Source organism: Anomaloglossus baeobatrachus, chromosome 6 (genome assembly GCF_048569485.1).
Source record: "Anomaloglossus baeobatrachus isolate aAnoBae1 chromosome 6, aAnoBae1.hap1, whole genome shotgun sequence".
NCBI lineage: Eukaryota > Metazoa > Chordata > Amphibia > Anura > Aromobatidae > Anomaloglossus > Anomaloglossus baeobatrachus.
In genome coordinates this window covers 504454058-504476087 of record NC_134358.1, presented here as the reverse complement: position 1 = coordinate 504476087, position 22030 = coordinate 504454058, and the positions used below count along the sequence as shown (strand labels likewise).

The following is a 22030-nucleotide window of genomic DNA, read 5'->3' as shown; positions in this document are numbered from 1 at the left end:
TAACTTCTGCTTAAAACCAATTGTAACTGGTCGCTTCATCTTTACACTTTTGTGATACATTAAAGAAGTTGTACAAAGTCTACATGGAAATGATGTGGTGGATTATTACCTGGAAGCGTCGATCATATTCACAGAACTTCCTGGACAGGAAGGCATAGAAAGGGTTGTAGGTTTTCTCCTGCAGACAGCAGTCAATGAGAACATGGACGATCTCTCGTTCTTGATGATCCTTCAGGCCCAACCTGACAGATAATTAAAAATTAGGGAATAGAGCAGCCATTAATTCCTGAAATTTATAGAATGCCAACACCCTGCAGAGGCAAGCACAAACAGTAATCATCCACATCACTAGAGACATTTATATACAAGTAAAAGTCTCCACGATGTGTAAATATGTGTCTGTTCTGCAGAGAGGGCCTCTCCAGTCCCATAACGAGTCCTTTATAGGGAATCTGTCACCAGGTTTTTGCTCCCCATCTGATGTAGAGACAGAGACCCTGATTCCAGCGATGTGTCACTTACTGAGCTGTTTGCTGTCAGTTTCATAAAGTCAATGATTTTTCTGCCGCAGATCTAGCAGTTATACAGAGCTCATGAATATGCTGTACTACCTGGTAGCACGCCAATTAGTGCTCTAATGATAATCTACTGCTGATTAAACAGTGATTTTATCAATACAACACTAAGCAGCTCAGTAAGTGACATCACTGGAATCAGGATCTCTGCCCCTACAGATTAGGTGGCAAAAACCTATTGACAGTTTCCCTTTAAACCTTACTGACATGTCCAATGTGATGTAGTATGCACGGAGCTCAAGAGCCAAGCCTGCACCATAGCAGCAGATTGCAGCTGTGCTTCTACCTCTAACAACAGTGATCAGAGCTTGCTCTAATCGCTGCTGTTAACACCTTAAATGCCGCCGACTTCAGCATTTAAGGCTAGCAGCTCCACTCAAATTTATTTGCTCATCTCTAGTAAAGTGAATAATGTCTTCAAAACTACAACTCGTCTCAAAAAGTCTCTGTAATTTCCATTCAAAGCAATATGGGAGAAATGTCACATATCCAGAACACATTTGTGCCCATAGGTCCCTTTTCCGAGTGCTTTACTTACTTCACTAGCTTCTCGAATGCATCCAAATAATCTTCACTGGTCATGATAACACAGAAGATATTTCTCCTAATGTCGGTGTTCATCCGCTGCTTGCGAGCCAGGTCCATGATCTTTGCACTGACCTTCAAAAATAAAATGGTTAAATGAACACAATAATCATAGATATTACGCTGCAGGATGCGGTGGACGGCTGTATAGTCCTTGTAGATAGGAGAAACTCAAAGGTTTATTTGCAGGACTTGATGCAGTTGGGTTTTATGGGTTAAATAACTTTGGTAGTAGAAAAAAAAAATAAAAGGAGAAAGTTCATTAGGCATTTTACACCAGAAAACTAAGCTTAAAAAAATATTTGGTAATATTTGTGCATTCGGGTAAAATTCATAGCACAAATGTATCCCAGATATAACCGGAGTGCACCCGTCTCTCGTAGAAAACTCCATTCTTGATGAATTCCCCCCAAAGTTCACAAGTAGCCGTGCACACAGGGATGGGGTATTTATAATTCTGCAAACTACCAGTGAACAGTCCCAAGATATGATCTGCAGTGCACAGCCGTATCAATATTTGGATGGGTTTCTCTAAAAAGTAGGTGGCACCACACCAAGTGCCTATAGGTCCACACTGCAAATCTGTAGGGTAGTGTAAGGGAGCAGCAGAGATATCCTGAGCATTTTTCACCCTCAGGCGATTCACATAATTGTATAACATTGGGCTGAGGAAATGAAAATTTCCCATTTTTGCTAATACAACGCTGCTTTGGCTCCAAGTTTTTAATTTTCAAAAGGGTAATAGGAGAACGGTGTAATTTGTTACACGATTTCTCCTGAGTTCGCCAATAGCTGAGAAAGGGAAGGAGCGCCATGCTGCAGTGAAGATTATTTTGGAATGGTTTGCGGGCACCATGTCACATTGACAGAGCTCCTGAGGTGCTAGAAAAGCAGATCCCCCACAAGTGACCCTATTTTACAAACTACAGGGTGGGCAATTTATATGGACACACCTAAATAAAATGAGAATGGTTGGTGATATCAACTTCCTGTTTGTGGTTAATTAGTATATGGGAGGGGGGAAACTTTTAAAGATGGGTGGTGACCATAGTGGCAATTTTGAAGTCGACAATTTTGGATACAACTTTATTTTTTCCAATGGGAAGAGATTCATGTAACACATCAGACTTATTGAGAATTTCACAAGAAAAACAATGGTGTGCTTGGTTTTAACATAACTTTATTAGTGCATTAGTTATTTACAATTTTATGACCACTTATAAAATGTGTTCAAAGTGCTGCCCATTGTGTTGGATCAATGCAACCCTCTTCTCCCACTCTTGACACACTGATGACAACACCACAGAAGAAATGCCAGCACAGGCTTCCAGTATCTGTTGTTTCAGATGCTTCACATCATGTATCTTCACAGCATAGACAATTGCCTTCAGATGACCCCACAGATAAAAGTCTAAGGTGGTCAGATTGGGAGACCTTGGTGGCCATTCAACTGGCCCACAATGACTAATCCACTTTCCAGGACCCTGTTCATGTAGGAATGCTCAGACCTGACACCCATAATGTGATGGTGCACCACCGAGCTACTTTTTTGCCATATTTTTATGGTGTTCACTGAAGAGGTTAACTAGTGTGACAGATTAATAGATCAAGTTGTGCCGGATAGTGATACCAAATATGTGTATTTTTTTTTTTGTTTAGTATTGTTTTTACATAAATATGTGTTTATTGCTTTGAAACTTCCTTGATCTATTTTTTGTTATTTATTTGGGGATTTTTTTTAAAAAAAAATTTCTACATTTTCTTTTTTTTTTTTTTTTTTTTTTTACCTTTTTACTTAGTCCCACTATGGGACATTAACGTTTATTAGTGTGATCACTGGTGTAATGCAAAAGCATGACAATGCATTACATCTGTCAGTGTGACAATGACCGAATGCCAGTTAGACCATGGTTTAACACGCCACCATGGCCAGGCAGCCCAGAAGTAATCATTTGACCTCAGGTTGCAATGACAACGATCATGTGTGAGAGGAAGCGATAAAGGTTAGCAGCAGGGACCAGTGCGCCCCACGTTACTGCTAGATTTGCTTTTTGTACTACACAAGTTGAGGTCATAGGTTTGCTGTTTACATAATTTGTCAGGAAGGTCTGGACAGGCCAAAGAGATCTTCCCCCTCTGAACTACAAGCAGATGGCAGCTATAGAAACAGGTGAAAGTCTGTATATAAGTTTTAGGAAAGAAGTTTAAAACACTCATCAACCAAGAAGCTTAACACCAAAAAAAGCAATAGGCAAGGAATACCTTTCCAACTGTTGGTGCCGGTGTGTTTGCTGAGGAGTGTCCTATCATTGGTGCTCCGCTCCACGATGATCCCACAATCCACCAACGACCAACCTTGTCGGCTTCCAAAATATTCTCCAGGGATACACGAAGACGAGTGTCGCTGCTGGACACGTTGTTGTGAATCTGCATAAAGACACCACACGTAAAAACAGCCCTGACATACTGGTCTCAAAAAGATCAGTACCTTTTCTAAATGCTTTGAAACTAATTTTTGTTGCTGAATGTAAAAAATTGAGATGTAAAATGATGCAACTGTCTTAATTTAAAAAAAAAAACAAAAAAAAAAAATACAAATAAAAATCTGACGTGTTTGATATGTATATCCTTATGTGTTCACCCTATCGTTTCAGGTAGATACAATCCACGGTGTTGTAAATGAAAACTTTCTTACCAATGAGCGTTGAAGTTTACGAAGTTTCTCCACAGGTTCGGGGTCGTAACCAGGAATCTTGCGCATATCATTGTTTTTTAGTGCTAACATGATCTCCAACATAAAGCGGACCTAGAATAAAGAATAACCAAACGAAGGGAATTTTGTTTACTTACCGTAAATTCCTTTTCTTCTAGCTCCTATTGGGAGACCCAGACAATTGGGTGTATAGCTTATGCCTCCGGAGGCCACACAAAGCATTACACTTAAAAGTGTAAACCCCTCCCCTCTGCCTATACACCCCCCCGTGCATCACGGGCTCCTCAGTTTTGGTGCAAAAGCAGGAAGGAGGAAACTTATAAATTGGTCTAAGGTAAATTCAATCCGAAGGATGTTCGGAGAACTTAAACCATGAACCAAAGAACAATTCAACATGAACAACATGTGTACACAAAAGAACAACAGCCCGAAGGGAACAGGGGCGGGTGCTGGGTCTCCCAATTGGAGCTAGAAGAAAAGGAATTTACGGTAAGTAAACAAAATTCCCTTCTTCTTTGTCGCTCCATTGGGAGACCCAGACAATTGGGACGTCCAAAAGCAGTCCCTGGGTGGGTAAAAGAATACCTCTGTAATAGAGCCGTAACACGGCCCCTTCCTACAGGTGGGCAACCGCCGCCTGAAGGACTCGCCTACCTAGGCTGGCATCTGCCGAAGCGTAGGTATGCACCTGATAGTGTTTCGTGAAAGTGTGCAGACTCGACCAGGTAGCCGCCTGACACACCTGCTGAGCCGTAGCCTGGTGCCGCAATGCCCAGGACGCACCCACGGCTCTGGTAGAATGGGCTTTCAGCCCTGAGGGAACCGGAAGCCCAGAAGAACGGTAGGCTTCAAGAATTGGTTCCTTGATCCACCGAGCCAAGGTTGACTTGGAAGCCTGCGACCCTTTACGCTGGCCAGCGACAAGGACAAAGAGCGCATCCAAGCGGCGCAGGGGCGCCGTACGAGAAATGTAGAGTCTGAGTGCTCTCACAAGATCCAACAAGTGCAAATCCTTTTCACATTGGTGAACTGGATGAGGACATAAAGAAGGTAAGGAGATATCCTGATTGAGATGAAAAGGGGATACCACCTTAAGGAGAAATTCCGGAACCGGACGCAGAACCACCTTGTCCTGGTGAAACACCAGGAAGGGGGCTTTGCATGACAGTGCAGCTAGCTCAGACACTCAGCGAAGTGATGTGACTGCCACGAGGAAGACCACCTTCTGCGAGAGGCGAGAAAGAGAAATATCTCTCATTGGCTCGAAAGGTGGTTTCTGAAGAACCGTTAGCACCCTGTTCAGATCCCAGGGTTCTAGCGGGCGCTTGTAAGGGGGGACTATATGGCAAACCCCCTGCAGGAACGTGCGTACTTGCGGAAGCCTTGCTAGACGCTTTTGAAAAAATACAGAGAGCGCCGAGACTTGTCCCTTAAGAGAGCCGAGAGACAGCCCCTTTTCCATTCCGGATTGAAGGAAGGACAGAAAAGTGGGCAAGGCAAATGGCCAGGGAATAAAACCCTGATCAGAGCACCAGGATAAGAAGATCCTCCACGTCCTGTGGTAGATCTTGGCTGACGTTGGTTTCCTGGCCTGTCTCATAGTGGCAATGACCTCTTGAGATAACCATGAAGACGCTAGGATCCAGGACTCAATGGCCACACAGTCAGGTTGAGGGCCGCAGAATTCAGATGGAAAAATGGCCCTTGAGACAGCAAGTCTGGTCGGTCTGGTAGTGCCCACGGTTGACCCACCGTGAGATGCCACAGATCCGGGTACCACGACCTCCTCGGCCAGTCTGGGGCGACGAGGATGGCGCGGCGGCAGTCGGACCTGATCTTGCGTAACACTCTGGGCAGCAGTGCCAGAGGAGGAAAGACATAAGGCAGTCGAAACTGCGACCAATCCTGAACTAAGGCGTCTGCCGCCAGAGCTCTGTGATCTTGAGACCGTGCCATGAATGTTGGGACCTTGTTGTTGTGCCGGGACGCCATTAGGTCGACGTCCGGCTTCCCCCAGCGGCAACAGATCTCTTGAAACACGTCCGGTTGAAGAGACCATTCCCCTGCGTCCATGCCCTGGCGACTGAGGAAGTCTGCTTCCCAGTTTTCCACGCCCGGGATGTGAACTGCGGAGATGGTGGAGGCTGTGGCTTCCACCCACAGCAGAATCCGCCGAACTTCCTGGAAGGCTTGCCGACTGCGTGTGCCGCCTTGGTGGTTGATGTATGCCACCGCCGTGGCGTTGTCCGACTGAATTCGGATCTGCCTGTCTTCCAGCCACGGCTGGAACGCCTTTAGGGCTAGATACACTGCCCTTATCTCCAGAACATTGATCTGAAGGGAGGACTCTGGCTGAGTCCAGGTACCCTGAGCCCTGTGGTGGAGGAAGACCGCTCCCCACCCTGACAGACTCGCGTCCGTCGTGACCACAGCCCAGGATGGGGGCAGGAAGGATTTCCCCTTCGACAAGGAAGTGGGAAGAAGCCACCACTGAAGGGAGGCCTTGGCTGCCCGAGAAAGGGAGACGTTCCTGTCGAGGGACGTCGATTTCCTGTCCCATTTGCGGAGAATGTCCCATTGAAGAGGACGCAGATGAAACTGTGCAAATGGAACTGCCTCCATTGCTGCCACCATCTTCCCTAGGAAGTGCATGAGGCGTCTCAAGGGGTGCGACTGGGCTCGGAGAGATTGCACCCCTGTCTGTAGTGATCGCTGTTTGTCCAGCGGAAGTTTCACTATCGCTGGGAGAGTATGAAACTCCATCCCGAGATATGTCAGCGATTGTGTAGGTGTCAGCTTTGACTTTGGGAAATTGATCATCCACCCGAACCTCTGGAGAGTCTCCAGAGCAATGTTCAGGCTGTGTTGGCATGCCACCCGAGAGGGGGCCTTGACAAGAAGGTCGTCCAAGTAAGGGATCACCGAGTGTCCCTGAGAGTGTAGGACTGCTACCACTGTTGCCATGACCTTGGTGAAGACCCGTGGGGCTGTTGCCAGGCCGAAAGGCAGTGCCACGAACTGAAGGTGTTCGTCCCCGATGGCGAAACGCAGGAAGCGCTGATGCTCTGGTGCAATCGGCACGTGGAGATAAGCATCCCTGATGTCGATTGAGGCTAGGAAGTCTCCTTGGGACATCGAGGCGATGACGGAGCGGAGGGATTCCATCCGGAACCGCCTGGTTTTCACGTGTCTGTTGAGCAGTTTGAGGTCCAGAACGGGACGGAAAGATCCGTCCTTTTTTGGTACGACAAACAAGTTGGAGTAAAAATCGTGACCCCATTGTTGAAGGGGAACAGGGATAACCACTCCTTCTGCCTTCAGAGCGTTCACCGCCTGAAGAAGAGCATCGGCTCGCTCGGGGGGCGGAGATGTTCTGAAGAAACGAATCGGAGGACGAGAATTGAACTCTATCCTGTAACCGTGAGACAGAATGTCTCTCACCCATCGGTCTTGGACATGTGGGCACCAGGCGTCGCAAAAGCGGGAGAGCCTGCCACCGACCGAGGATGCGGTTTGGGGAGTCCGCAAGTCATGAGGAGGCCGCTTTGGGAGCGGTTCCTCCGGCGGTCTTTTTAGGACGTGCCTTAGATCGCCATGAATCAGAGTTCCTCTGACCCTTTTGAGGCCTGTTGGACGAGGAGAATTGAGACCTGCCTGAGGGCCGAAAGGACCGAAACCTCGATTGTACCTTCCGTTGTTGAGGTCTGTTAGGTTTGGACTGGGGTAAGGACGAGTCCTTACCCTTGGATTGTTTAATGATTTCATCCAATTGCTCGCCAAACAGGCGGTCGCCAGAAAACGGCAAACCGGTTAAAAACTTTTTGGAAGCAGAGTCTGCCTTCCATTCACGTAGCCACATGGCCCTGCGGACTGCCACTGAATTGGCGGATGCTACCGCTGTACGGCTCGCAGAGTCTAGTACAGCATTCATGGCGTAGGACGCAAACGCCGACGCCTGAGAGGTTAATGACACAACCTGCGGAGTAGCGGCCCGTGTGGCCGCATTAATCTCAGACTGACAAGCTGAGATTGCTTGGAGTGCCCATACGGCTGCAAATGCCGGAGCAAAGGACGCGCCGATAGCCTCATAGATGAATTTCATCAGGAGCTCTATCTGCCTGTCAGTGGCATCCTTGAGTGATGCACCATCTGCCACTGCAACTATGGATCTGGCCGCCAGTCTAGAGACTGGAGGATCCACTTTGGGACACTGAGCCCAACCCTTGACTACGTCAGGGGGGAAGGGATAACGTGTGTCATGAAGGCGCTTAGTAAAGCGCTTATCCGGAAAAGCTCGGTGTTTCTGGACTGCATCTTTGAAGTCGGAGTGATCAAGAAACGCACTCCGTGTACGTTTGGGAAACCTAAAATGAAATTTCTCCTGCTGAGAAGCTGACTCCTCAATCGGAAGGGCTGGAGGAGAAAGATCTAACACCTGATTGATGGACGCTATAAGGTCGTTTACTATGGCGTCCCCTTAAGGCGTATCAAGGTTGAGCGCGGCGTCAGGATCAGAGCCCTGATCTGCCACATCCGCTTCATCTTCCAGAGAGTCCTCATGCTGAGACCCTGAACAGTGAGATGAAGTCGAGGGAAGCTCCCAGCGAGCCCGCTTAGTCGGTCTGGGACTGCGGTCCGTGTCGGAGTCCTCCCCGTGGGACCTATGAGTCGACCCAGGAGCACTTTGCTGCTCCGACCGAGGGGGGCATGGGGGCAATGAATCAACAGTGCCCGGGGCCTGTGTTACAGGTCTGGACTGCAAAGCTTCTAGAATCTTAGCAGACCATCTATCCATAGACTCAGAAAGTTTGTCAGCAAATACTGCAAACTCTGTCCCTGTCACCTGGACAGTGGGGGCCGGAGGTTAAACCTGGGCCGGGGGTCCCACCAGTGGCTGAGACTCCGGCTGAGTGAGTGTCACAGGGGCCGAGCATTGCACACAATGAGGGTAGGTGGAACCTGCAGGAAGCATTGCCGCACATGAGGTACAGGTTGCAAAGTAAGCCTGTGCTTTGGTACCCTTGCTTTTTGCGGACGACATGCTGTTTCTCCTCTTAGAGTAATCAGTGAGGGTATATAGCCAAATGCTAGTAGTGCGGCCGTACAGTAAATGTATACAATATAAGCATATAAATATACACTTCGGCACCCAGGGGGACCAGCACCTATAACAGGTGCGGCTTACCGACCGCTCTCAGCGGTTGTGTGACCACCAGATTCCCTGCCTGGGCCTCCCAGAGCTGTGGAGCTCGGAGTTGTCTCCCCTCTGAAGTTCTCCAGCGTCTGAAGTGGTTGTAGCAATGGCTGCCGGCGTTCAGAGAGGAGGAGGGAGCGTGGGCGTGCCTGTAAAAGTGCGGGAATCTGGTGCCCCACGGTGCTCAGTGAGGGGGGAGGAGGATACAAAGTATGCTCCAGCCCTCAGCGCTGACGTCCAGTGCAGGGTCCCGCCCTTACCCCTGACTGGCAGGCCCGGGGGCGGGAATATGTGGTACTAGGCCGCAAAAGCCGGGGACTAAAGTTATAAGCGCGGCCGGCAAACAAGCGCGGCCAGCGCGGTAGTCCCGGCGCACAAACACACCCAGCAGCTGCTGCAGTGTCCATTACACAGGCGCTCTATGCGCCGTCCCCAAGGGGACACAGAGTACCTCAGAGTAGCAGGGCCTTGTCCCTGATGATACCCGGTCTCCTGTCCAGCAGATTCCCTCAGGGGCTGCGGAGGGAGCACGGTCCCAGTGCCTGGTGACCGGTTAGGATCCCACTTCACCCAGAGCCCCTAAGGGATGGGGAAGGAAAACAGCATGTGGCTCCTGCCTATGTACCCGCAATGGGTACCTCAACCTTAACAGCACCGCCGACCAGAGTGGGGTGAGAAGGGAGCATGCTGGGGGTCCTGTATGGGCCCACTTTTCTTCCATCCGATATAGTCAGCAGCTGCTGCTGACTAAAATGTGGAGCTTGCGTGGATGTGTGCCTCCTTCCACAAAGCAATAAAAACTGAGGAGCCCGTGATGCACGGGGGGGTGTATAGGCAGAGGGGAGGGGTTTACACTTTTAAGTGTAATGCTTTGTGTGGCCTCCGGAGGCATAAGCTATACACCCAATTGTCTGGGTCTCCCAATGGAGCGACAAAGAAATATTATTTATAAAAAAAAAAGTGATACATTTTATATATTTACAGAAACTATGAAACATCCTGGCATAATGTGGTCACACAAAGCCCAATGCTCTTCTACAGGGAAGGTTAAACCATTCTCTTCTGTGTTACATATGTGACCTAGCACGGATAGAGAGTTGGACATTGACACATTTTCAGACCAAATCAGTGGTAATAATCACCAATGCTGAAATCACTTTTTTTTTTTTAAAAAAAAAGGGAACCGGTCACCAGATTTTTCACTATGAAATCAAAAGTGTCACCTTCTGCAGCTCCTGGGCTGCATTCTATGAAGGCGCACCTTGGCCCTGACTCCCCTTCCAGAGCCCGAATATAACTTTATAAATCCTGACCGTTAGGTATGCTAATGACCTGTGAGGCTCAGATGGGCGTGCTCATTTTCATCTCCTGTCCCTCCTTGTGGCCTTCTTCGCCATCCTCCTTTCATGATTGACGTGATGACGTCACTGTCATCATGCATGTTCCTCGGTCAAATCTCGCGTCTGTGCAGTCATTCCTCCGGCTCGCGCAGGTGCAGTTCGCCATCCCGCGTGCCAGTGCGGTGTTTGCGGATGCGCGAGATTATGGTCTGGTACGAGGATGACGCAGGGGACGTCATGCACATTGCCGACCCTAATCTCGCGCTGGCGCGAGCCGGGGGAGGAAAACTGCACAGACACAAGATGTGGTCGAGCAGCGTGCATGATGACGGCAGCATGATCACGTCAATCATGAAAGGAGGATGGCGAATAAGGCCACAAGGAGGGACAGGAGACGAAAATGAGCACGCCCATCTGAGCTCCACAGGTCATTAGCATACCTAACGGTCAGGTTCTATAAAGTTATATTCGGGCTCTGCAAGGGGAGTCAGGGCACAAGGTGCTGGAGAGCAAGGAGGCAAGGTGCAAGGAGCTGCAGAAGGTGACACTTTTGGTTTCATAGTGATAAAACTGGTGACAGGTTCCCTTTAAGGGGAAGTGAGCCATTATATTAGTAATAAGAGAGAAGAATTCTATCCTAAATAAGTTATCATCTATCCACTGGATATGTTAGAAAGGTGGGACACCCTAATGTGCAAAATAGGGGACTTGTGTCCTCTGTCTGCAATACACAGCCAGAGAAAACTGAGCAGAGCAGAAGGAACACCGATACTATTGTTGGAACATGGAACAGCTGCAGACTCATACTGTGGAAGGACTATAGTGATGGTGCTGGTTAAAAAGGGTTTTTTCAGTTTAGGAAACTCCCTCTTAAGGCTGCAGTTAATTTTATCTGCTATTGGCATCAGTTACGGTACAGAGCAGTGGTTCCATGTTGACAGCGCTGCAGCCAATAATGAGCACTAGAAAAAACCAAGGAGAAAAATTGTATGAAAAATACCCTGAATATAAATAAATAAATTGCAAGTGCTTAATAACAGGGTACTTAGTGTATACTGAGACTGAACAGCTGATTGCGTCTCACTTTGCTGTGTATTTTATCTGGGACACAGCTAACCACTTGCCACCATCCATATTGGAGTTCTGACATGACACAAGTCAGGTATTGATAATGTTTTTAACTTCAGTAGGTTAGGGACTGTCTCAGATGGGTACACCGTGACGAGGTGAGACAGCTTTTTACCTTTTTGCAAAAATGTATACACTAAGTACCCTGTTATTAAGCACTTGCAATTTATTTATTTATATTCAGGGTATTTTTCATACAATTTTTCTCCTTGGTTTTTTCTAGTCTTAAGGCTGCAATTCACATGCTTAATGTTGCATGTTTACTGAACATTGTTTCAGCTCAGGTTTTTGTGTTTTCAATAATGAGCACTGCAGCTTTTAGTGACTTGTGCCAGCAGTTATTGGCTGCAGCGCTATTGTCATGATGTCACCATTGCAGATAATGCAGATCTCGGGAGCAGCAGAGGAGACTCAGCACTGGCCATAAAAACATTATAAGCATGTTTCTCAGGATTATATAGGTTACAGGATCAGCTGCCCCCTGAAATAACTAAAATTGAGAAATAAAATACAAAATCAGTAGCAGTTGCCTATTTACACACATATAGATGGCAAAAGCTGTTGCCTTCCGTTTTTTACAATTATCGTGTAGCCTTTAGAGATTCTTGTGTAGTGCACCTCTGGTCAGTATAAACATGCAAATAAGAAAAGTAAGAAAAAATCTCATTGTATCAGCTAGTGCGAATACTAAGGAGAAAGAGTGGCCGCTGGAGATTGAGGTCTATCTCTGGTATAGTGTAATATGATAAAATATAACACTTTGGAACAGCCATTCACTGTGACGTAGTGCAGACTCGACCACAGATATATGATCTAAGAACAAAAAATACATTTTAGACTGGTTCTCACACGAGATTGATCCTGGAATTTCTTATCCGCAGCGCTGGCTTTGCTCTGAGCCTCACAGATCAGCTCCTTTAGGGCCAGAGCATCGTCCTTTCGCAGAGAGAAGCCGACGTTCTTCAGCAGCAGCAGGATGAGCTCTATGTTCCTCTCTGTAAATGTGGACACCAGCATCTTTAGAATATCAAACACCAAGTGGGAGTCGATGATGTGGAAGTTGTACAAGTGTCCGATGAACGTGAGCAGGTTATCACACTCTTTGCTGTCGGTGACATCTCCATGTTGGTCATGGAACTGCTTCACCACCGTTTCCAGGATGTGCGCACCCACCTGGAGGAAGAGAGGAAAAAGAGAATTTTGTTACTTACCGTAAATTCTTTTTCTTATAGTTCCGTCATGGGAGACCCAGACCATGGGTGTATAGCTACTGCCCCCGGAGGACACACAAAGTTACTACACTCAAAACGTGTAGCTCCTCCCTCCTAGCATATACACCCCCTGCTAGCCAGTCCTAGCCAGTTTAGTGCAAAAGCTGAAGGAGGACATCCACCCACAAGAAGAGACAGAGTAAAATCCGGAAGAACCGGAACCTCTGTCTACAACAATAACAGCCGGTGAAGACACACGGAACAAGAAACCTGCCAACAGGCAATAGGGAGGGTGCTGGGTCTCCCATGACGGAACTATAAGAAAAAGAATTTACGGTAAGTAACAAAATTCTCTTTTTCTTTATCGTTCCTATGGGAGACCCAGACCATGGGACGTTCAAAAGCAGTCCATGGGTGGGAATAAACAGACAACTGAGAAGCAGGCAAAACCTAACTTCACAAATGGGCGACAGACGTCGGAAAAATGCGTCTGCCCAAGCCCGCGTCTGCCAAAGCATGAGCATGCCTTGGGTAGTGCTTTGAAAAAGTATGCAGACTAATTCGAGCTGCAGTCTGACAGACCTACTGAGCCGTAACCTGGTGCCTGAAAGCCCAAAAAGGCGCCGACAGGTCTGATCAAATGTGCTCTGATCCCCGGCGGGGAAGGCACTTGAGTACACTTGTAGGTTTCGGAAATGGCCGACCTAAGCCAACGAACCAGGGTCGGCTTAGATGCCGAGAGACCGCTACGCTGACTAGCAGTCAGCACCAGAGAGAGGTGCACCGCCTAATAACGGCGGTGCGAGACACATAGATCCGGAGCGCCCGCACCAGATCCAGGTGGAAGCAGTAACCACCTTAGGGAAAAAAGTCCGGAGTCGGACGAAGACCACCTTGTCTTGATGCAAAAGACCAAAAAAGGGGGTGACTCCGAGAGAGTGCAGCCAGAACTCTCTGGCGGGAAATTATAGCCACTAGAAAGACTACTTTCTGTGAAAGATGAAACAAAAAAACCTCCCCAAGAGGCGCAAAGGGGGGTTTCCGGGAGGACCGGATTAAGGTCCCAGGGCTCCATAGGCCGCCGGAAAGGCGGAATGATGTGAGATGCGCCCTTAAAGGAGCGCACCGGAGCCAGCCGGACGATACGCCGCTGGCACATACTGACAGAGCCGAGACCTGTCCCTTAATGAGGGATAGTCCTAGCTGTAGACCGGACTGTGGAAGGGACAGGAGGGTCGGCAAAGCCAAAAAGGTCAAAGGACACTTTGGAGCTCGAGTCATAGCGGAGATGACTTCAGGAAGGATATCAGAAGTCGCCAAGATCCAGGACTCAAGAGCTACGCCGTCAATCTGAGAATCCAGAATTCTGACGGAAAAAACGGACCTTTTGAGAAAAGGTCTGAACGGTCCGGAAGATGCCATGGCAACCCAACGGACAGAAGGAGCAGGTCAGAGTACCAAGCCTGCCTGGGTCAGTCTGGTATGAGAATGACCCGACGGCCCCCTTTACTGATCTTGCGCAGGACTCTGGACAAGAGGTAAAGGGTGAAATACGTAAAGAGACGAAGCTGGGATCAAACATGAACCAGTGTGTCTACCGCAAAACCTGAGGATTGTGGACCACGGTTGGACAGCTGAAATAGTCTGCCTCGCAGTTTTCACATCTAGGATGTGGGCTGCGGATACGGTGGACTAGGAGTCCCTTGTCCACTGAAGAATGTTGAGCCGCCAAGATTGCCAGGCGGCTGAGTGTCCCACCCTGGAAGCTGATGTAGGAAAAAGCTGTCACGTTGTCCGACTGGACTCGAATGTGCCTAGCCGCCAACAGATGGTGAAGGCTTAGAGAGCTAGAAATACAGCTCTGATTTCCAGCACATTGATCCAGAGGGCTGATTCGGACAGAGTCCAAGCGCCCTGCGCTCCACGGTGGAGATATACTGCTCCCAAGGCGGATAGGCTAGCATCCTGGTGAGGATCACCCGGGACGGGGCCAGGAAGGAGCGCCCCTGAGACAGAGTGGCTGAAGCCACCACTGAAACGAGCCCCTGGTCAGTGGCGAAGCCACCACCCCGTGGGAGGAGGGAGTTCGCTTGTACAGCGGAAAACATCCAGTCTCAGAGGACGCAGGAGAAACTGAGCAAGGAATCGCTTCCATTGACGCCACCGTCTGACCAGCACCTTTATATGGTGTCTGATAGAACGACGTCGACCGCCAGCGGAGGGACTACTGATCGACTAAGAGCAGCTTCACAAGTGCCGACAGAGTCTCGAATTGCGTCCCTGAGAACCTCTGGTTCGAAGTCAGAGTGGACTTGGACAGAAAGACAAGCCACCCGAATAGGTTAGAGTGGCGAGAGTGAGCGAAGCACTCTGCTAAGAGTCAGCACTGGATGAAGCCCCGACAAGAAGGCCGTCCAGGGCAAAAGATCACTGCCAATCCCTAGGGGTGCAGGACCCTAATCACAGCTGCCCCAATGAGAATACTCGAGGGGCCGTGGCTAACCCCAAGGGAAGAGCCACGAATTGGACCACTCCGATTGTCAAAACGTAGTCAACGCTGGTGAGAAACTGCGATTGACTCCTGCAGATAGGCATCTCTGATGCCGATGGCTGCTAGGGAATCTCCTTGGGTTCTTAATTGATCCGGTGAAAACACACGGAACAAAACCGAGACTCCATGTGAAAACGCCACACCTGACTATGCTTGAAAAGCTAAAGATCCAGGTCGGAAGGCACCGCCCTCTTCGGGGACTAGGAATAGATTTAAGCAAAAATCTCAGAACCGTTCCCAGTCGGGAACCGGTACAATTACTCCATTGGCCTGCAAGAAATGCCACGGCCTGTGAGAAGGCGGCGGCCTTGGAGCCGGGAGGAGTTGACAGAAAAAATCTGTTTGGCGGGTGGACAGAATTCCATCCTGTAGCCATGAGAGATATAATCCCGCCCCCACTGAACGGAGACGTGTTAGAACCCTACGTCGCCAAGTGGAGAGAGCCTGCCACCGACCAAGGAGGTTGTTGGCGTGGCTAGATAGCTCGGAGGAAGCTGACTCAGTGGCAGCATCTCCTGCGGTCTTCTGAAGACGCAGCTTCGAGCCATTTGGTTCTATGAACCTAGGCCGAGCGAGAGGACGATCAGATGGAGGAACGGAAACCACCGAAACCTCAACTGATTCTTGCCCTGGACAGGTTCCCTGATTTAGGTTTGTGGCAAGGAAGAACACTCCCCGCCAAGAGCTTCCTTAATTTCATCCAGTTGGTTCCGAGGAAACTGGACCCTCCGAAGCCACAGGCGAGAAAAGTAGCCAAGACCACCGCCGTGCGGTGTCCAGCATGGCAGACCTGGCATAGGATGAAAAGACTGAAGTCTGGAAGCTCAGGCAACCGTTTTGGGCATAGAGTCCCTGTGAGGGAATGCATCTCCTCCAGAGAAGCAGAGAAGGTACAAAAAAACCGCACTGCTGTAAAGCTGAGGAGAACGAAGCTCCTGCCGCCCCCATACCGACTTGGCCAAAAGGAGAGCCGGGCGGACCGCAAAACCTTAAGTGAGGAGCAATCAGCCACTGACATAACGGTCCAGGCTGAGCCACCTGAGGTGAATGAGCCCACTTCTTGACCACCATTGGTGGACAGGGGAAACACAGTCCTCAGAATCACGCTTCATGGGAAGCGACTGTCAGAGCGGACCCTGGGCTGGTCACAGGGGCCTGAAAACTGGAGTGGTTAAGGAACACACGTTGTGTTCACCTAGATAAGGTAACTCCGGCGGATTGAGGTCCAGTACAAAATTAATGTACCGTGGGATCCTTATAGAGGTGCCGTCAGCCACTGATACAACTATCCGGGCTGAAAGTCTAGACACCGGAGTGGCCATGACCACCTCTGATGGGAGGGGGAGACAGGCAGCAGAACCCCGCTGTGGGGTCTGCAGGACTGTGGGCTTGGACGCAGCGGGCTGAAAACTGGAGTGGTTAAGGAACACACTCCTCGTCCTGTTAAAGGCATACTGATGCCTTTCTGCCAGCGGGGAATACTCCCCTGATACAGGCGGATGGATGTCCAGTACAAGGATAATGGACGCAATCCAATCATTCGCATCTGCGTCACCTACGGACGGATCAATGTACATAAAGTAGCGTCCGAGCCCCTGGTAGAGACATCCTCCTCGTCCAGTGAGTCAGCTCGTAATCGGAGCTGCGGGACGGGGAGGACAGGGGACCCTGCGTCTCCCTGTCAGGAGGACGGGGTCTGAGCCCAGAAGGAGAGTCCCTTGTGAGCTTTGATGAGCGAGCTGAAGCAGAAAACGCCCTGAGAAGGGGGCTGCATGCTCAGCAGATGCCGGGACAGCCGACCCCTGGAAATAAGATTCCCCCAGGGGTCAGCCACCGAAACCGGAGCAGCTGGAGGGACCATTAATGAGCCTCCAAGCTGAGGGGCCACAGTGGTTATGCAGTGGATAATAAAAACAGCCTGCAGCCTCGCTCTGTGAGACATGCTGCAGAGGTGGGGCTCTGTCTAGAATGTCTAGAATACCCAAGACAGGGGTTCAGCCTGGGGAGACTCCAGGCTGAGGCACCACCACATAAGAACCATTACAGTGTGGGTCTGTGCCGGTTCAGACAATATGAGCTTACATGCAGAACATGTAGTGTACAGCCTTGGAGCTTTGCTCCTAGAGTGAGACATGCTGCTGAGGAGGAGGTTCTATAATAAAGAATTAACTCCTTCAGAATGCCCTGAGAGTGTATAAAAGTGCACAACCAGAGGTTGTGACTTATCAGGCCATATTACGAGTGCCCTCCGGATTCCAAGCCTGGACCCCCAGCCAGATATTCACTCCCTCTGCACTGCAGAGCAGCCAGCGCCGACCAGTGTACTAAGAACGCTGAGAAAATGGCGCCAGAGTGAGGGGGGGGGCGGGGGTTAACCCAGGAGCGGGAATCGGAGGGCTAAGGAGATGTACAGGGGAGGGAATCATCTCCTCAAAAAGGAGTGTCCTCCCCTGTGCAGAGCGGCCGGCGGGCGGCGCTGCAGTGTCCCCCTGCATGACTGACATGCAGGGGAACGAAACGAAACTAGGCCGCGGCTGAAGCCGGGGCCTAGAGTTATGCATGCGGCCGACAATCAGGCATCATCGGCGCGGTTCTCAGTAAAAACCGTGGAACCGGCCGGAAACACAGTAAAAAGCAGCATTATCAAAGTAAATCACTGTCCCCCACAATAAAAGTGCCCCACATTGCAGAAGGACCCTCTGAATAACGTCTCTATACTTAGCTTTGAGACGCAGGGCCCAGTCCCTGGGTGGGGTGGGGGTTCAGTGCTCCGTCCAGCAGGGTCCTGCAAAAGGGCTGCGGATGGAGGCCGGTCTCCTGCAAGGCAGTGAGAACCGTGTTGGCTCTAACTTCAAGCCAGAGCCCCTAAGGGATGGTGAAGGAGCGCGGCATGAAGGGCTCCTGCCCTGAAGTCAACCTTAAAAGCACCGCCGCCAGGGGGGTGAGAAGGGACATGCCGGGAGTCCAGTGGACCCAGTTTTCTTCCAAATCTTTAGAAAAAATGAAAAATCAAAAAAGGATGCATGCGTGTGTGTTGATCCTCCAGACACAAAGCATGAAACTGGCTAGGACTGGCTAGCAGGGGGTGTATATGCTAGGAGGGAGGAGCTACACGTTTTGAGTGTAGTAACTTTGTGTGTCCTCCGGGGGCAGTAGCTATACACCCATGGTCTGGGTCTCCCATAGGAACGATAAAGAAAAAAAAGTGAAGTTCCTAAAGACTTTCACATGATATCTGATTATCACTAGGATCCAACCACTGGAGCCCTAACTGATCCCTACACCGGAGAGAAGCGGTAATGCCATTCATTTCCATGGAATTCATAGAGGAAGCCGTTCTGTCAATCTCAATGTAGGGGATTGATGGAGCGGAAGTCCTCCATTAACACAGGTTACTTTGAAACCCCCATTCTTAGTCCAAATTGTTGGATCCCCAGCATCCATATAGTTATCACACCATCCTGTGAATAGGTGATAAATGCATTTATAATAAACATCTTCATATTTAGTAGATAGAAATGTGAATCAATTTGATTTAGAAAATTGGGCAGTTTACAAAAGTTTTGCCTCATTACCTCGATCCCCACTGTATAGTGCAATACACTGATGAGGAGCACATGCTCCATCATAAGCCGGTCGGGCATTTTTGCTGGCGTGATGCAGGCGTTGAGGATCACATCGGATAAGGTGTCACTCATGTCCTTCCTGCTGTTGCTCATGTAGAGTTCTTCTAGTTGCCCGCTGATGGATGCCATGTTTGGCTCACTCAACCTACGACAATATATAAGGGGTTAACTGGTGCTACAAGCAAAATTTCTATAGGTGTTAAAATTATGCACATTTGCCATATTCTGTAAATGTCGACATTTGATCACACAGGTGCTCTTAGACTGACGTACCTAGTATAATATATCTTTCAACAGTTTGAGCATAATAGTTTCCAAGGATAAGATCCTCGCTGTCGGCAGCCATCACAAGCCGCCTACTGGACTATTGTATTCAATTAATGAATATTACTGTCACAGGTGTGTCACGCTTGACTGATAGTCCTGTAGTGTCCGGCTGTAGAAGGCCGCAGCGTTTGGCTACACAAGCTGCTCCCGGACTTTCCCTTTTTTCCTGCCTGGGGTTAGCCCTTTCTCTTTAGGACCCTACGGATTTCCTCACCTTTCAGCTGTTAAGCAGTACTTCCCTTTGTGTCTTTAAAATAGACTCATTCCCCCTTGGTCTTTACTGTGATAGGTTTAAAAACCGTTTACAGGTCTTGAGTGCAAGCAGTCGGCTTGTATTCATTTGGAGAAACTTTGTTGTTGTAGCAGTTCCTCTCCCTGAGTCATTTGAAGATAAGTTATTCAATTACTTTCCCCTGTGTGTATTCCCTGTGTGTTCTTTAGTACTTAGTGGGGTTGACTAAGCACTCATCCCATCCGCACCCTACTTAGGGGTACTTCACACACAGCGAGATCGCTACTGAGATTGCTGCTGAGTCACGTTTTTTGTGACGCAGCAGTGACCTCATTAGCGATCTCGCTGTGTGTGACACTGAGCAGCGATCTGGCCCCTGCTGTGAGATCGCTGCTCATTGCACACAGCCCTGGTTCGTTTTTTTATTGTTGCTCTCCTGCTGAAAAGCACACATCGCGGTGTGTGACAGCGAGAGAGCAACAATCCTGAATGTGCAGGGAGCAGGAGCTGGCGTCTGACAGCCTGCGGTAAGCTGTAACCAAGGTAAACATCGGGTAACCAAGGTGGTTACCCAATATTTACCTTCGTTACCAGCCTCCGCAGCTCTCACGCTGCCAGTGCCGGCTCCCTGCTCCCTGCACACGCTAAGCTAAGCGGTGTGCGCTGGTAACTAAGGTAAACATCGGGTAACCATACCCGATGTTTACCTTAGTTACCAGCGTCCGCAGCTTCCAGACGCCGGCTCCGTGCAAGCGCAGGGTTGCTTGCACGTCGCTGCTGGCTGGGGGCTGGTCACTGGTCGCTGGTGAGATCTGCCTGTTTGACAGCTCACCAGCGACCATGCAGCGACGGTACCCTTAGGGCCCAGCTCAGGGTTAGCGAAGGTCAGGTATCCTGCTCAGTGTATAGGTGCAGAACCTATCTAGGGTGGTGAGGGAAGCCAGCGGTAGGTTTAGTCAGGGGTCACCATCTCCACCTTCCCTAGACACAGGGTTTCTCCTTCCCTTTGTACTTCCCCGTATCTAGCGTGACTATTACATTGTAAGCCTTCTGCCTTTTACCTTCTATATTCTTCTATAACCTCTGTGTTGTACTGTCAACTGATGGCAAAAGGATGGGTTAACTCAAAATAGTCAGTGATGTCTGGAACATCTCAAGGCCGGTAGTTGCTCATGTCGACAGGAGCTTTTTCTCTTCTGCTTTGTTGGCAGGGCATTACTGTCGATGTCATGCTGATGTACATCCGCTCCCCATTGCTTGTCTTTGGGGAGCCACCTGTGAATAACAATGATGTTGGCAGTGACACCTTTTGACAGAGCAGGCAGGAAGAGGAAGAGCTTCTCTGCTGACGGGAGGTCAAGTGAATCCACAAAATCGCCTAAAAGGAGCGGTCCGTGACTGTTCTGAGCCGGCAGAGATCGCTGCTCGGCAGAAAAGGCAGGTAGTTGGCAACTACAGTGGAACCTTGGTTAACGAGAACAATCCATTCTGGGAGTGTTCTTGTTAACCAAGTTACTCATTTAGCAAAGCAAGATTTCCCATAGGAAATCATTAGAATGCAGACAATTCGTTCCACAACTTGTTAAATGTCCCATCCTGGTCCCCTATTGTGCCATTCTACACATGCACAAACAAGCACACACACATATTATGCTCACCTTACCTTCCGTTCCATCGCCGGCCTCCTGGTTCTTGTTGTCCGCAGGTACATGATGTGTATCGGGTAACCATCACGACGAGGGAGGAACTTCCGAGGCCAGAGCGCTGACGTCAAAAGTAGGAGCCGCTTGCCTCTGATTGGCCAGCGCGCTGCTTTTGAGTAGTGGCTGACAGGAAAAGTTCCTGCCTCGTCGCGATGCTTGCTGAATGCCGATACACATCCTATACCGGCTAACTACAAGACCCAGGAGGCCGGCGATGGAACGGAAGGTACACATATTATGCTCACCTTACCTTCCGTTCCATCGCCAGCCTCCTGGATCTTGCAGTTCGCTGTGAGGATTCCTCACTTGTCGCTATGTATCGGCAAACTACTGTATAAGAATCATGAGGCCGGTGATGGAACGGAAGGTAAGGTGAGCATAATACTTTGTGTGTGCGTGCGTGTTTGTTTGTGTGCGTTTGTGTGGACTGCAAGTGCAGGTCAGAGCGCGGAGGATGTACAGAACCAGAAGTGTGTGAGGTGAGTATTTGCTAGTACTGCAAAGCTTTCTCGTAAACAGAGTTAAAAATTTACAGCAAGCTTTGCTCGCGAGGCAAAATACTCGCTAACTGGGTTACTCGTTAAGTGAGGTTCCACTGTTGACTCTAAAGGCCACTTTACAAGCAGTGACACGTCGGTTGTGTGTCACGGGCAAATCGCTGCCCGTGGCGCACAATATCGCTAGGCCCCGTCACATGGACTTACCTTCCCTGCGACGTCGCTGTGGCCGGCGTACCGCCTCCTTTCTAAGGGGGCGGTTTGTGCGGCGTCACAGCAATGTCATACGGCAGGCGTACAATTGAAGCGGAGGGGTGGAGAACAGCCACAGGAAAGTGACGCCCACCT

The 22030-nt window shown here is 49.5% G+C and overlaps 1 protein-coding gene across 1 annotated transcript in view; it reads right to left on the bottom strand.

Annotated features, from left to right (window-relative positions):
- Positions 1-22030, bottom strand: part of NOM1 (nucleolar protein with MIF4G domain 1) — a 38901-nt gene that overhangs the window by 5629 nt on the left and 11242 nt on the right. Inside the window, exons 3-8 of the mRNA XM_075316751.1 lie at positions 18873-19068; positions 12385-12708; positions 3856-3966; positions 3423-3587; positions 1114-1235; positions 110-242 (exon numbers count right to left, since the gene is read on the bottom strand). Coding sequence (XP_075172866.1) covers positions 110-242; positions 1114-1235; positions 3423-3587; positions 3856-3966; positions 12385-12708; positions 18873-19068 — 1051 coding nt within the window. The remainder of the gene's footprint in view (positions 1-109; positions 243-1113; positions 1236-3422; positions 3588-3855; positions 3967-12384; positions 12709-18872; positions 19069-22030) is intronic.